This window comes from Lipotes vexillifer, unplaced genomic scaffold, assembly GCF_000442215.2.
Source record: "Lipotes vexillifer unplaced genomic scaffold, Lipotes_vexillifer_v1.1 scaffold16, whole genome shotgun sequence".
NCBI classification, from domain to species: domain Eukaryota; kingdom Metazoa; phylum Chordata; class Mammalia; order Artiodactyla; family Lipotidae; genus Lipotes; species Lipotes vexillifer.
In genome coordinates, this window is record NW_006778983.1 from 1,037,110 (window position 1) to 1,051,993 (window position 14,884).

Here is a 14,884-nt window from a genome sequence, read left to right on the forward strand (position 1 = left end):
AGAGCGGCGGCGGCCGCCGAGGGCGAGGAGAACCAGCTGCCGCCGCCGCCACCGGGCAGCTTCTGGAACGTGGAGAGTGCCGCCGCCCCTGGTGCTGCGTGTCCCAGTGCCAGCACCGGGAGCAGCGCCACCCGGTGCCGGGGCAACTCTGGTGGCGGAGGAGGCCGACGGACCACGGTGGCATATGTCATCAACGAAGCGAGCCAGGGGCAGCTGGTGGTGGCCGAGAGCGAGGCCCTGCAGTGCCTGCGGCAGGCGTGCGAGACGGTGGGCGCCACCCTGGAGACTCTGCATTTCGGGAAACTGGACTTTGGGGAAACTGCGGTGCTGGACCGTTTTTACAATGCAGGTGCGTATGCAACCCCTTCCCCATCCTCCGCGGTCAGGGTTCACTTTTTCTCAGGCCGCCGCAGGGGGAAAAATGTTTTTTGTTTTCTTTCCTGGGCAGGAAAAAACAATTTCTGGGCAGCAATCGTGCTTCCTACTTATTTACTTCTTGCCCCATCTCAGAGGCAGCGAGCCGCGCTGCGTGACTGCTCCGGGCGGCCTCTCGCAGCTCTGGGGAGAGTGTATTTGTGCGAGAGTCTGACTGCCCAGCCACCAGGAGCCCGGGGTGCGTGTGATCCTCTTAAAGAACTTCTGATCTCGTGCACTGCGAGATACTTGCCCCAATCAGCCTTTCTACATTTAGTGTTTTGGTTTCTGTTCTGTTAGGTTTGGCCCACATTTTCCTTCTATATATACCTGTGCTTGTTTTAGATGATGTCCTCATTTTTTCTGTGTACTTTTGAGAGTACAGAAATCATGACTCCTGCCACTCAGCCAGCTGCAGGCAGAGCGGATCCGTATGAATTTGCATGTTATGTCATGATCTTCCCAGCTCCCTTTACCTTAAGTTTAGCCGTTTGATTTCCCATCTCTTACCAATCTGAAGTTTCAAGTAATTACTTCCAAAAGCAACTTTGTAATTTACACTAAACTTGTATGATATCTTTGTTAGGATTTTGGTGAAAGAACCAAGGCCTCTTTTTTATTACTCCATATGCCCTGATGGGCTGGAAAGTATATAATTTTTTTTTGTTGTTTGTTTGTTTTTTGTTTTTTGCGGTACACGGGCCTCTCACTGTTGTGGCCTCTCCCGTTGCGGAGCACAGGCTCCGGACGCGCAGGCTCAGCGGCCATGGCTCACGGGCCCAGCTGCTCCGTGGCACGTGGGATCTTCCCAGACCGGGGCACGAACCTGTGTCCCCTGCATCGACAGGCGGACTCTCAACCACTGCGCCACCAGGGAAGCCCCTGTAAAGTATATAATTTTAACATTGTTTAAAACACTGATATGCTATTTTAATAACTAAGATTAGATTGGCCATTAAAGTGTGCCCATTAAAGTGGTTGCTAGAATAATTCATAAAAAAAAAGCTTTTCAACCTATTACAGATTTCAAAGTGTCACTGCAATTCAAGTGACTGCAGCAATTTGCTATCTGTTAGCAAATGTTAGGGATGAAAGCATGTTATTGAAATTAACCTTTAGCACCCTGTACAACCAATGTTGAGGATATATATGTATTTATTTTTTTTATGAGTGGGGGCATAAAATTGGGTTTAATGGTGGTTTCAAGCAATAAGTTTCTTGCATTTGTGATCACGTAGAAGGTTTTATAATCCAATCTTGTTTCCAGTTCTAATTCTCTTCAGTCTCTTCAAAACACCTGAAGCAGGCTTGTGTCCGCCTTGGAATTCAGCCAAAGCTGAATATTTTAAGAACAAGAAGAACTTCATGTTAAAGAAGCCAGACTAAATAAACTAGGACTTTGGTTCGGGTGTATTTTACAGTCTTGGTCTTCATAACTGGGCATGAGTATAATATATTTTAGGTTGGTTCTTTGTGTGGCTTGCTTTTCTAAACAAGAAACATAACTTTTCTAAAAATTACAGCACTTTTATTTTTGGATTATAATTTAGAAGAAGTTTCAAAGAACTGAAAGGTATGTGAGGAAAACACCCAGTGAAATAATAAGCCTGTTTTTATTGCATTGATAGATTGGGTATTTTTTATAAAAGTAATATTAAATTCTAAGCTAATTTGAAAGAGTTTCCTAACAAGGCTCACGTACTGTTTATTCTCCAAATACTGTCTCTGGGAAAAGGAGAGAGAAAGATTAGAAAGGACCAGACGTTTGAAATGTATCTCATTTAATCCTCCAAACAAGCCTGTGAAGGAAGTACTTAGCATCCTTCTTAGATGAGAAAACCAAGGGGTCCATCACTGGCCCAAGGTCATAGGTAACAACTGGTTAATGGAGGATTTCACTTTGGGTGCCTGATTCTAAAAAGTCCAGCGTCGCCCTTGCTATCTGCATTTAGCTGGGCTAATTTACTCTCAGAATCAAGAGAGGGAAGCATCAAACTCATGTGACAGAGAGCTGGCAGGGATCTTATGAGCCATCTTGGTGCAATGTGGAATAGTGGGGAGGAGGACACGCTCTAGGAAAACCAGTGTTTCCGGGCCAGCTCTGTCCCATCCCACTGCTTTGTTCATCCTGGGCAGGCCCCAGTTTCACCCCTGCCTGTAACATGATCTCTGAGTTTCCTCATTCAGCATGAAGATATTGAAGATGTGACCGAATAAGGATGGTATCAGTTTTGTCCAAACCCTTTGTTTTTCTAAACTGAGGGCGGCCAAGTTAGATAGTAGTAGAACTTGACTTCTGATTTCTAAGAGAGCGCTTGCTCGTCCTCTACCAGAGTTCAGCAGATTCTTCTGTAAAGGGCCAGATGGCATAAACATTTTAGACTTTGCAGGAGGTGTCTCTCACAACTCCTCAACTCTGCAGGTATTACTCAAGAGGACCTAAACAAATCATCGTGGCTGTATTCCAGTAAAACTTTGTTAATGGACACTGAAATTTAAATTTCATGTAATTCACAAAGTATTATTCTTTTTTGATGTTCTTCCCCCAACCATTTAAAAATGGAAAAACCAATCTTAGCTTGCAGGCCTTACAAAAACAGGCCTGGCAAGGTTTTGGCCCCATGCTGACCATTGCTCTACATCCACTACCTCCGCTCGAAAGTTGAACCATTATGATATAGTGGGAAGAACATCATCCCTCAAGTTCCATCTGAGTTTTCATCCTGGCTCTGCTCTGGACCACATAATTGTGAGTGAGGCCCTTTGTCTCCTTCAGCGGCCTATAAAATTGACCAAGGATGGAAGTAGAGGGGGAGCTTGAAGTAACTTTTTAAGATTCCCTCATGTAATCCTGTGAGTTTGAAAAGGGAAGGCAGCAGGGTGTGCGGGGACAGAGCATCAGAACAAGAGTTTCAAGATCTGGATCTGGTCCTGGTTCTTCTCTAATTTGGAGCAAGTAATTTAAAATCTCAGAGAAGGGTTGTAATAATTGGGTTCTAAGATTCCTTCCAGCCCTCAAATTCTGTACCTTAAAATTGTGACAGTATTGATTAAAAAATGAATCACTTCAGTCCCCAGAGATGAATGAACTGCTTGTATTAATATCTATCACGTTGCCACCTCCAGGAGCTCAGGGTCCATGAGAAGCGCAGGTTCATATCCTGGTTGTGAGGGTCTGCACGGAATGCCTTGGGCTTCCAGGAAATAGCCTCTAGAATCAAACTGGGGAGTGGGGTTCAGAGGTGACCCCAATCTGCAATAGAATGGTAAGCAAGAGGGACTTAACAAGGGCCTCAACATTTTAAAAGGGAATGTTGGTGTTCGAACAGCTCAGCTTAATAGAATGAATAAGAACTTAAAGCTTGGTTACATTTTTAGAAGCTTCCGCTATCTTTGTGTGCTGGTATCTTTCTAAAGAATAGATTGCAGTTAAAGGTTTTCACTGATTTTTCCCTATTTGATTATCGTTTAACTGTAATCGAGTTTGTTCTTTGACTACACTTGTCATTCTCTCTTTCATTCCCGTTCTGAGAGGAAACTAATGTTCTATCAAAGATTTTGTGAAAATTCATTGTACTTACATATACAATACTGTCACTCAGAGATGGCAGTTGCCAAGCTAACAACACCCCTTCCCAGCCCCCTGCATTGTAGGCAGTAAATTTCTGTAAAAGCTAAGAGATGTCAGTGATACAGATGTTAGTGATGCAGAACTATTCCATTCAGGTAGACAGACCCCAACTGGCAGGGTCTCAACATTTTTTAAAAAATGAACATTAGTTTTGTGAAGTATGGCTGGTATAGGCTTTATTATTCCCCTACTTTGCTTATGGAAAAACTGAACCATAAAGAAGTTATATTCATTCATTCAGGCTAAATGATTCAAGGTTGCTGCTTAGATCCAGGAGCACACTTTTTCTTAGAAATAGTATTATAGATGGTGGTTAAATTTGGGACTAGACTATAAGAAGCCTTGTTAACTCACTGTACTTGAAGTGTGAAACCCATTTATCTGTTTAAACATTCAGGAAATTATGTTCCTGCCAACCTAAAACTGGGACTTTTAAAAAAAATTAATTAATTTATTTTTGGCTGCATTGGGTCTTCGTTGCTGCGCGTGGGCTTTCTCTGGTTGCGGAGAGCGGAGGCTACTCTTTGTTGTGGTGCGCGGGCTTCTTATTGCAGTGGCTTCTCTTGTTGCGGAGCACAGGCTCTAGGCACGTGGGCTTCAGTAGTTGTGGCTCGTGGGCTCTCGAGCTCAGGATCAGTAGTTGTGGCACACGGGCTTAGTTGTTCCACGGCATGTGGGATCTTCCCAGACCAGGGCTGGAACCTGTGTCTCCTGCATTGGCAAGCGGATTCTTAACCACTGCGCCACCAGGGAAGTCCTAAAACTGGGAGCTTGAATACATCTTTCCCTGTGTTAGAATCAGGAACTTTTGCGTTCATCTAGCTTCTGGTAGCATCCTGGCTGGATGTACGAGCATCACTTTGGATTGGTGGTGTTGAGAAGAGGGGCTCTGGTGAGGCAGGGGACAAAGGAAGGATTGGGTGGCTTTAGGGAGAGGAGGACGCCTGGGCAGGGACGGAGGAGGAAGGATGCTCAGCGATACCAGCAGGGGATCCATAAACACTTTCACCTTCGTCCCCTCCAAACCTATTTATGGGGCTTGACTTCCAGCTGATGTAAGACCCAGGGACAGTGCTCTGCTCAAGGCCACCTCACTCCCTCTCAGGGGGCTCAGGATTGGATGGCTGCCTGCTTCCCCATTCCCTGCCCCTAGCCAGAACTTCGCCTGGCCTTTCTCTTAGGCAGGCTCTCTGTATTGCAGTCTCTTACTCAGCCTTTCACCCAGTAGCAGCAGTGGGTAACAGGAAGGAAACACATGGAAGCTGAAATTTTAAGAATCTAGCCTTTATATTTTCATCTCTATAGTGTTCCCGCCTTACTTGGGTTTGTGATAAAAGTCACCCATTTGGGCCATGTCACTGCACAGGCATCTGAACTTTCTGGGTTTGGTTCCACTTGCTTCCAGCACAGCTCCTTAGGACTTCCAGTCTTATTTGATAACAAAACAAAAGCAAACATAACCTTTGTCTCCTCTCTATCTCAGACTGAGAAGTTCCTGAGAACCTTCCAGCCCACTTCTGCATTTTCTACTTTTAAATCCAGTGAGGCTTTCATATATACTGTCTCATATACTTGGAGGGAGAGGTATACTTGGGTGGCGTCAGTATTTCCTAAATATTGGTTCCCATGAACCGGTTTAAAAAAATTGAAGACTGACATGAGTTTGTCAACATTTTATCTTTCCAGGTAAGTGTATTATAAAGAGAGAAAAAGAAAACTTGACAACCAGCCAGCTACTGCCATGACTTCTTAAAAAGAAAACACATTTTTTATGTTGAATTAGGAAGGCATAACCTTAGAATAAAGAATAGCTTTTTGCATACAGTAAATTTATGGAAAAACACATTATTTATTATTCTTTTTCCCATTTCACCATGATGGATGAAAACTTTATCATGCCAATTAACACAGCAGTGTTTGAGAACCTCTAGCCTAAACCACCTTATAGCCCCTTCCTGCCTCATCCCTGCTCCTTCACCCAAGAAACAAGCCTTAGCAAAATTATCAAAAGAGCAAACATAGGCAAACTCATAAAGAAAAAGTCTAGTTTAGGAAGGGATTAAAAAAAATATCCCAGTGGAGGCCCACTCATGGTTTTTCTCTGGGCTGTTGACTTTTTGCTGGCGTATCATTGCCTGCCCCCTGTGAGCTCAGAACACTGTGCTTCCTCTTGCTTTCTTGGAGGCAAAGTTAACATTTTCCAAAAAAGAGCTTTACTAGAAAATTGGAAAAAAGCAAAACGAAAAACAAAACTCCAAAGCACAAAAATAACATTTGTTTTTAGAGCACCCATTTCTCATGCCATATAGTCAACTGCAGCTTGTCACCACTGGTCCTGCTTCCCAGGCTCCTGGGATCCTGGTTTCTTGCTTCAGTTTTGTTGCCTTTTGTCTGCTTCATATGTTCATCAGTTGATAGTTCAAGTTGGTTCCACCTCTAGGTGAAGCCTAATTATAGGCACACAGCTTGGCCTTGTCTCACCAGTGGCCGTGGCTGGTGCCAGCCTTCTGGGAGTTCTCTGCTACAAGTCAGTTCCCTTCTGGTGGCTGCAGGGACTGTCCCTTTCTTCCTGTTTTGGAGGCCTGGTTAGAGGCCTGTTCAGTTCCTGTTTCTGGTTTGCAGGATAAAATTGGTTCACTGGGGCTTCCCTGGTGGCGCAGTGGTTGGGAGTACGCCTGCCGTGATGCAGGGGACACGGGTTCGTGCCCCGGTCCGGGAGGATCCCGCGTGCCGCGGAGCGGCTGGGCCCGTGAGCCATGGCCGCTGAGCCTGCGCGTCCGGAGCCTGTGCTCCGCAACGGGAGAGGCCACAGCGGTGAGAGGCCCGTGTACCGCAAAAAAAAAAAAAAAAAAAAAAAAATTGGTTCACTGCTTCTTTGTGGAGCAGTGGGAGGTTGACAAGCACAAAGCCCAATGAATGTGCAAGTTTCCACCAACAGGTACCAATTGGTTTTGCTTTGCAAGTAGTTGCCCTAAGCGGACCCTTCAAACAGCACCCCGCTCGGCCTGAGACGAGGTGAGAGTTGAGACTATAGTAAATGAGGTGGGAGTGGGCAGTGTTGCAGGAACTACAGCTGTGTGAGTATCAGGAAGAAACCGGTAACCAACAGCCTTGGGAAAGTTATATCTTTTTTTTTTTTTTTTTTTTTTTTTTTTGGCGGTCCGGGGGCCTCACTGTTGTGGCCTCTCCCGTTGCGGAGCACAGGCTCCGGACGCGCAGGCTCAGCGGCCATGGCTCACGGGCCCAGCCGCTCCGCGGCATGTGGGATCTTCCCAGACCGGGGCACGAACCCATGTCCCCTGCATCGGCAGGCGGACTCCCAACCACTGCGCCACCAGGGAAGCCCGGGAAAGGTATATCTTGAGAAAACAGCCTCGCTGTCCCATAAACTGGATATAGATAAGTGGGGAAACTGGCTGTTTAAGAAAGCTACCCCTTATTTTCAGGGAGCAAAATTAGATTTGCAAATTTTATTAGTGTCATAAAAGAAAAATAGGAAAGCAAAGCAAAATTATAATTTATTTTAAAATCCACTGGTGATTCTAATATGTTGACTTCTTTCATTGCTTTAATATATTGGCTTTTATCTCTGGCTGGAGATGTTGACTTAAGAAACTCATCAAGGGCTTCCCTGGTGGCGCAGTGGTTGAGAATCCGCCTGCCAATGCAGGGGTTACGGGTTCGAGCCCTGGTCCGGGAGGATCCCACGTGCTGCAGAGCAGCTGGGCCCGTGCACCACAGCTGCTGAGCCTGCGCTCTAGAGCCCGTGAACCACAACTACTGAGCCCATGTGCCGCAACTACTGAAGCCTGCGTGCCTAGGACCTGCGCTCCGCAATAGGAGAAGCCACCGCAATGAGAAGCCTGTGCACAGCAACAAAGAGTAGCCCCCGCTCGCTGCAACTAGAGAAAATGTGTGCGCAGTAACAAAGACCCAACGCGGCCAAAAATAAATAAATAAATAACTTTATTTATTTTTTTAAAAAAAGAAATTCATCAAAATATGTGTCAGATTATTGGCGAAGGAGAGGCGCTATGAGACAAAGCTGATTTTTAAAGTCTTGTCTAAGCCTCTTCAATAAGTGGTGCTGGGAAAACTGGACAGGTACATGTAAAAGTATGAGATTAGATCACTCCCTAACACCATACACAAAAATAAGCTCAAAATGGATTAAAGACCTAAATGTAAGGCCAGAAACTATCAAACTCTTAGAGGAAAACATAGGCAGAACACTCTATGACATAAATCACAGCAAGATCCTTCTTGACCCATCTCCTAGAGTAATGGAGATAAAAACAAAAATAAACAAATGGGACCTAATGAAACTTCAAAGCTTTTGCACAGCAAAGGAAACCATAAACAAGACCAAAAGACAGCCCTCAGAATGGGAGAAAATATTTGCAAATGAATCAACTGACAAAGGATTAATCTCTAAAATTTACAGGCAGCTCATGCAGCTCAATAACAAAAAAATAAACAACCCAATCCAAAAATGGGCAGAAGACCTAAATAGACATTTCTCCAAAGAAGATATACAGACTGCCAACAAACACATGAAAGAATGCTCAACATCATTAATCATTAGAGAAATGCAAATCAAAACTACAATGAGATATCATCTCACACCAGTCAGAATGGCCATCATCAAAAAATCTAGAAACAATAAATGCTGGAGAGGGTGTGGAGAAAAGGGAACACTCTTGCACTGCTGGTGGGAATGTGAATTGGTTCAGCCACTATGGAGAACAGTATGGAGGTTCCTTAAAAAACTACAAATAGAACTACCATATGACCCAGCAATCCCACTACTAGGTATATACCCTGAGGAAACCAGAATTCAGAAAGAGTCATGTACCAAAATGTTCATTGCAGCTCTATTTACAATAGCCCGGAGATGGAAACAACCTAAGTGCCCGTCGTCGGATGAATGGATAAAGAAGATGTGGCACATATATACAATGGAATATTACTCAGCCATAAAAAGAAACGAAATTGAGCTATTTGTAATGAGGTGGATAGATCTAGAGTCTGTCATACAGAGTGAAGTAAGTCAGAAAGAGAAGGACAAATACCGTATGCTAACACATATATATGGAATTTAAGAAAAAAAAATGTTATGAAGAACCTAGGGGTAAAACAGGAATAAAGACAGAGACCTACTGGAGAACAGACTTGAGGATATGGGGAGGGGGAAGGGTGAGGTGTGTTAGGGCGAGAGAGAGACATGGACATATATATACTAACAAACGTAAGGTAGATAGCCAGTGGGAAGCAGCCGCATGGCACAGGGAAACCGGCTCGGTTCTTTGTGGCTGTCTGGAGGGGTGGGATAGGGAGGGTGGGAGGGAGGGAGACAAAGAGGGAAGAGATATGGGAACATATATATATGTATAACTGACTCACTCTGTTATAAAGCAGAAACTAACACACCATTGTAAAGCAATTATACCCCAATAAAGATGTTAAAAAAAAATAAAGTCTTGTCTAATTATTCCAAAATAGTTTGAAAGTGAGTACTTACATCTTGTGTTTTTTATTTTGTAATTTTGTTTTTTTCCAAAAGAAAACATAAAAACTAAAAGATACAGAACCCAGGCTACATTGTGGCAGTTTTCTTAGGGGGACACAGAAGACAGGAGAAAAAATTTAAATGTTAACAGCGTCTTCTACTGAAAATCCTAGCAAAGCGGGTCTGTGTAACGTGAATGCTTCAGAAGTTGCACAAGGTAACAGTAAACATTCCACAAGCAAACCATTTCTGTTACAGTAGGTAATCAACAATGGGCAAAGCAATTGCCTTTGGTATATGATTCATGCAGGAAGGAAGTTATATTTCTTTGTACAGCAAGGCTTTAAAAGAGGTTGTGACCAATTACATTAGTATTTTCCAATACTTTTAGTCTCTTCTAAGAACTCTTAAGAAACAGAAACATAGAGGAGAGCTACTCTAGTGAATTATCAGTGGACGTCAGGCCATCTGACCACTGACTCCAAACCATATAAAACCAGGTATTTGCCTAAGCCAGAGAATTCGCTCTCCTTTCAAAATCTAAGTTACCGCTATTTCTTATTTAAAACTCATCCCCAAAGAATTAAGGAAACCCAGGCTATTACATGTCAAATACCTCTTGATATCAAATTCAAGTTTTCTAATAAGTTCATTGTGACAAGTATCAGCTTAGAGCCAAGGCAACCCAGGACCAGGAGTGTGATTCCTGATGTCCGGGGGCCATGGCGGCTTTTACCTCCAGCTAGGTATTTTCCAATTTATAGTTTGGTCACACTGGGGCGTAGGTGATTTTATGTGGCTAAATCAGAATGATAATGTAAATGTATATTGTTCTATGCAATGGAGTCCTCTTTTGATTATCTTATTTGCTTCAGAAAACAAATAGATGTGGCAGTGTAGTCCTCTGTCTTTCACAGTTGAGGCAACTCCTCCTTGGAGAAAGGTATTTGACTTGGCCAGAATAAATCAACTGGTTGAGTAGGAAGTCGAACTCACCTCTTCTGAATCCCAAATAATCCAGGGTTTTCCCCAGTATACTACAGAGAAAACCACGAAAAAACCAGTAAGATAATAAAATTGGTTCAAAGGATAATTTGAAGAGCAGATATTGCACACACACACACACACACACACACACACACAGACACACGCACACGCACACGCACACAATCAGGAATGCTGAAATGAAATTGTTAATAGATGCCAAACTGCTAATGTACTGTAAGGCAATTCTTTTTTTTTTTTTTTAACATCTTTATTGGAGTATAATTGCTTTACAATGGTGTGTTAGTTTCTGCTTTACAACAAAGTGAATGAGTTATACCTATACATATGTTCCCATATCTCTTCCCTCTTGTGTCTCCCTCCCTCCCACCCTCTCTATCCCACCCCTCTAGGTGGTCACAGACCACCTAGCTGATCTCCCTGTGCCATGAGGCTGCTTCCCACTAGCTATCCACCCTACGTTTGGTAGTGTATGTCCATGCCACTCTCTCACTTTGTCACAGCTTACCCTTCCCCCTCCCCATATTCTCAAGTCCATGCTCTAGTAGGTCTGTGTCTTTATTCCTGTCCTAACCCTAGGCTGTTCATGACAATTTTTTTTTTTAGATTCCATATATATGTGTTAGCATACGGTATTTGTTTTTCTCTTTCTGACTTACTTCTCTCTGTATGACAGACTCCAGGTCCATCCACCTCACTATAAGTAACTCAATTTTGTTTCTTTTTATGGTTGAGTAATATTCCATTGTATATATGTGCCACATCTTCTTTATCCATTCATCTGTTGATGGACACTTAAATTGCTTCCATGTCCTGGCTATTGTAACTAGAGCTGCAATGAACATTTTGGTACATGACTCTTTTTTTGAATTATGTTTTTCTCAGGGTATATGCCCAGTAGTGGGATTGCTGGGTCGTATGGTAGTTCTATTTTTAGTTTTTTAAGGAACCTCCATACTGTTCTCCATAGTGGCTGTATCAATTTACCTTCCCACCAACAGTGCAAGAGGGTTCCCTTTTCTCCACACCCTCTCCAGAATGTATTGTTTCTAGATTTTTTGATGATGGCCATTCTGACGGGTGTGAGATGATATCTCATTGTGGTTTTGATTTGCATTTCTCTAATGATTAATGATGTTGAGCATTCTTTCATGTGTTTGTTGGCAATCTGTATATCTTCTTTGGAGAAATGTCTGTTTAGGTCTTCTGCCAGTTTTTGGATTGGGTTGCTTGTTTTTTTGTCATTGAGCTGCTTGTAAATTTTGTAGATTAATCCTTTGTCAGTTGCTTCATTTTCTCCCATTCTGAGGGTTGTCTTTTGGCCTTGTTTATGGTTTCCTTTGCTGTGCAAAAGCCTTTAAGTTTCATTAGGTCCCATTTGTTTATTTTTGATTTTATTCCATTTCTCTAGGAGGTGGGTCAAAAAGGATCTCGCTGTGATTTATGTCATAGAGTGTTCTTGTAAGGCAAGTCTATAAGTATAAATGTTGGAGTCATCTTTTCTATAAGGTGGAAATCAACTGTATGTCTACCAAACAATATTCACTTGTATCGCTGTGGACAAGTAGTATTTGCATTACTATCAGTTTTATACAACTTAACGTTTATCCCAAAAGCATTATAAAATGGTTTTATCACTAGAAAGATAGTCAAAGGTGCTTTTTTTTTTTTTAAATCAGATAGTTCCCAGAGGGTGCCTTGACCAGAAACAAGTCAGAAATACACCAGTGTGTTGCTTGCAGTGTCTGCAAACCCAGCTTCATTCATATACTAGGAAATCATCATTACTAACAGGAACTTCAGTAGTCTAGATCACTCCAAACAGGTTTATTTTTTGGAGGGAAAAAATGCATATATTATTTTAGAGGGCTGGCAAATTGCTCTAAGACTCCACACGCCAAATATGTTACTTTGACCTTGTAATTTAAGGCAAGTCATACCCAAATGAACACCATGTGTTACTGAGTGCCAGGCGCTGTGCCAGTCACTCTACATGCCTGAACTTATTCGATCTTTATGAGGCAGATAATACCAGTGGATCAGTTTTACACATGGGGAAACTGAGACCCTGCAGAGTTATCCACTTTCCCAGTGCCACTTGGTAGAACCAAGTTTTGAACCTAAGACTGTCTGATCCCAGAGTCTGTTCATTTATAATTATGCTCTCCTGTCTGCTAGAAATAAATTTTCTGTTTGAGAACATTTAAATTACAGTCTTCTCATCAGTAGACATTTGTTGACTACTTAAAATCTGCAAGATTTCTTCCTAAGGTCTGCACAGAATTATGTTAAGAGTGCAATTTCTGTCTTTTATGGTCTTACAGTCTGCCCATTGAATTCAACAATTTAATAAATAATTATTGGGAGCCTACCACATGCAAGGTGATGCTCTAAGTAGTGAATAAGTGAAAAATCCAAGGAAATTTTTTTAAGGACTTCACAATATGGATGATTTCATTAAACTGGACACATGAGAACAATGTTCATTACTGCTATAACAGATGTGAAAATGCATTGAAAATAATAATCTTACACACCTGTAAACTATGCTTTAGGCTCTTCACTTTATTTTTATATGAAATCAGTATCATGTTCCAAAATTATTTAAATAAATACCCAGATTTTATTAAAAACCTTTAAGGTCTTTTATAAATATTGACAAAATCTATTAAATTGACTTCAAGGAGGTATTGTAATCCTTTAACGTGGAAGAATTTTTTTATATAATGACTCATAGAAACAAGTGGAGCTATTACTTGAGACTTAGAATCTTTTTTCGTATATACTGTTTCTACAGTAGTGGAATTTGATCTGTATTTAAATTCTCTTGTATTAATCCTTTCAGTTTGTGAAAAAAATTGAGGCTATTTTAGGTAATTGCAACATGCCAACAATGTAGTGTCAATTTAGGATTCCTTAGGCGTATAGTCCATGATAAAATTGTGTTACTTGCTTGTTGATAATGCCTGGGGCCTATGTATGGTCCTTGGTTGACAGAAAATAGTCAGCTTGAATGCCAAGTTACTGAGTGGCTGGGCAAGAATGAAGATAGTAAACAAACAAACAAAATTCCATTTAGAGAATGGAATCTAAATGGCAGACACGTATTAGATACCTTGTTGATGCTTGCAGAACCATATCTGTGTTATGGTATACATAAAAATTACTAATGTTGAAATCTGGGCTACCTTTGAACTTTCTAAGCAACATTATGAATGTACACTTTACGTAACCTTTCTAATTATTTTTTTTAATGTTTATTTTTATTTATTTATTTTTGTCTGCGTTGGGTCTTCGTTGCTGCATGTGGGCTTTCTTTAGTTGCGGTGCTCAGGCTTCTCATTGCAGTGGCTTCTCTTGTTTCAGAGCATGGGCTCTGGGCATGCAGGCTCAGTAGTTGTGGCTCACAGGCTCAGTAGTTGTGGTGCACGGGCTTAGTTGCTCCGTGGCATGTGGGATCTTCCCAGACCAGGGCTTGAACCTGTGTCCCCTGCATTGGCAGGCGGATTCTTAACCACTGCACCACCAGGGAAGTCCTCTGTTTCTGAGTCACATACATACAGTTGATGTATGTTAGTTCTACCAAGACAATTTCTAGATTTTTAGGAATTGGTCTTGGGAAACTAGCTTTGGTTGATCCAGTGAAAATTCAGATCTTTGGATCTAGATAGTAGGATTTTAGCTTTTCAAAACTAACTCTTGGTCAGTTTACTGTTTACTATTTATATACAGTCAGAGTAAGAAAAGATTTCTAGACTATGTAGAGTGGCAGAGTCTGGCTTTAAAACCTAATGTATCTGTGTGTGTGTGTGTGTGTGTGTGTGTGTGTGTGTTGCAAAACAGGGTTGGTGTGTAAGTTGCTTGGCTTGATCTAGTGAAATTCGAGAACAATGTAGCTTGCACGTGAGTTATGACAATAGTTGGCCTAACTTTTCTTGCCCAGCAACTTGGTGCTGCCAATAGTTTACGTGCTTAAAGTACACTTGGCAGTTGGTAAATCTGAAATAAAGTTGGAAAGGAAGTGCTAGCCTAGACTCTTAATAGAGTCCTAGACTCTTCTTTCCTTTATAACTCAGTAGTGTAAAACATTTATTTGATCATTAAATATGCCACATGAGTGGGTTACCCAAGGACTGATCCTGCTGTGTTTACTGCAGTGTCAACCTGCCAGTCTGCATTTGTGTTGTTTCCAGTGTCTAAAATTAAGGGTTGTCAGCATTATGAAATCTTTGCACAGTCAGCTCTGCTTTTGACTTAACATTTAATTTCCAGGAGTATTTTGTTAGTGTTTACTGGTCCATATAGCATGTATTCAAATGAGTGAC

General features: G+C 42.0%; 1 protein-coding gene across 1 annotated transcript in view; it reads left to right on the forward strand.

Moving 5' to 3' along the window:
- LOC103083473 (mitogen-activated protein kinase kinase kinase 5) overlaps window positions 1-14,884 on the forward strand; it is a gene marked incomplete at its 3' end in the record, with an annotated part of 199,014 nt that overhangs the window by 514 nt on the left and 183,616 nt on the right. Inside the window, 1 exon segment of the mRNA XM_082930932.1 lies at window positions 1-349. This exon segment is cut by the window's left edge and continues 13 nt beyond it. Within this exon segment, the coding sequence (XP_082787058.1) occupies window positions 1-349 (349 nt within the window).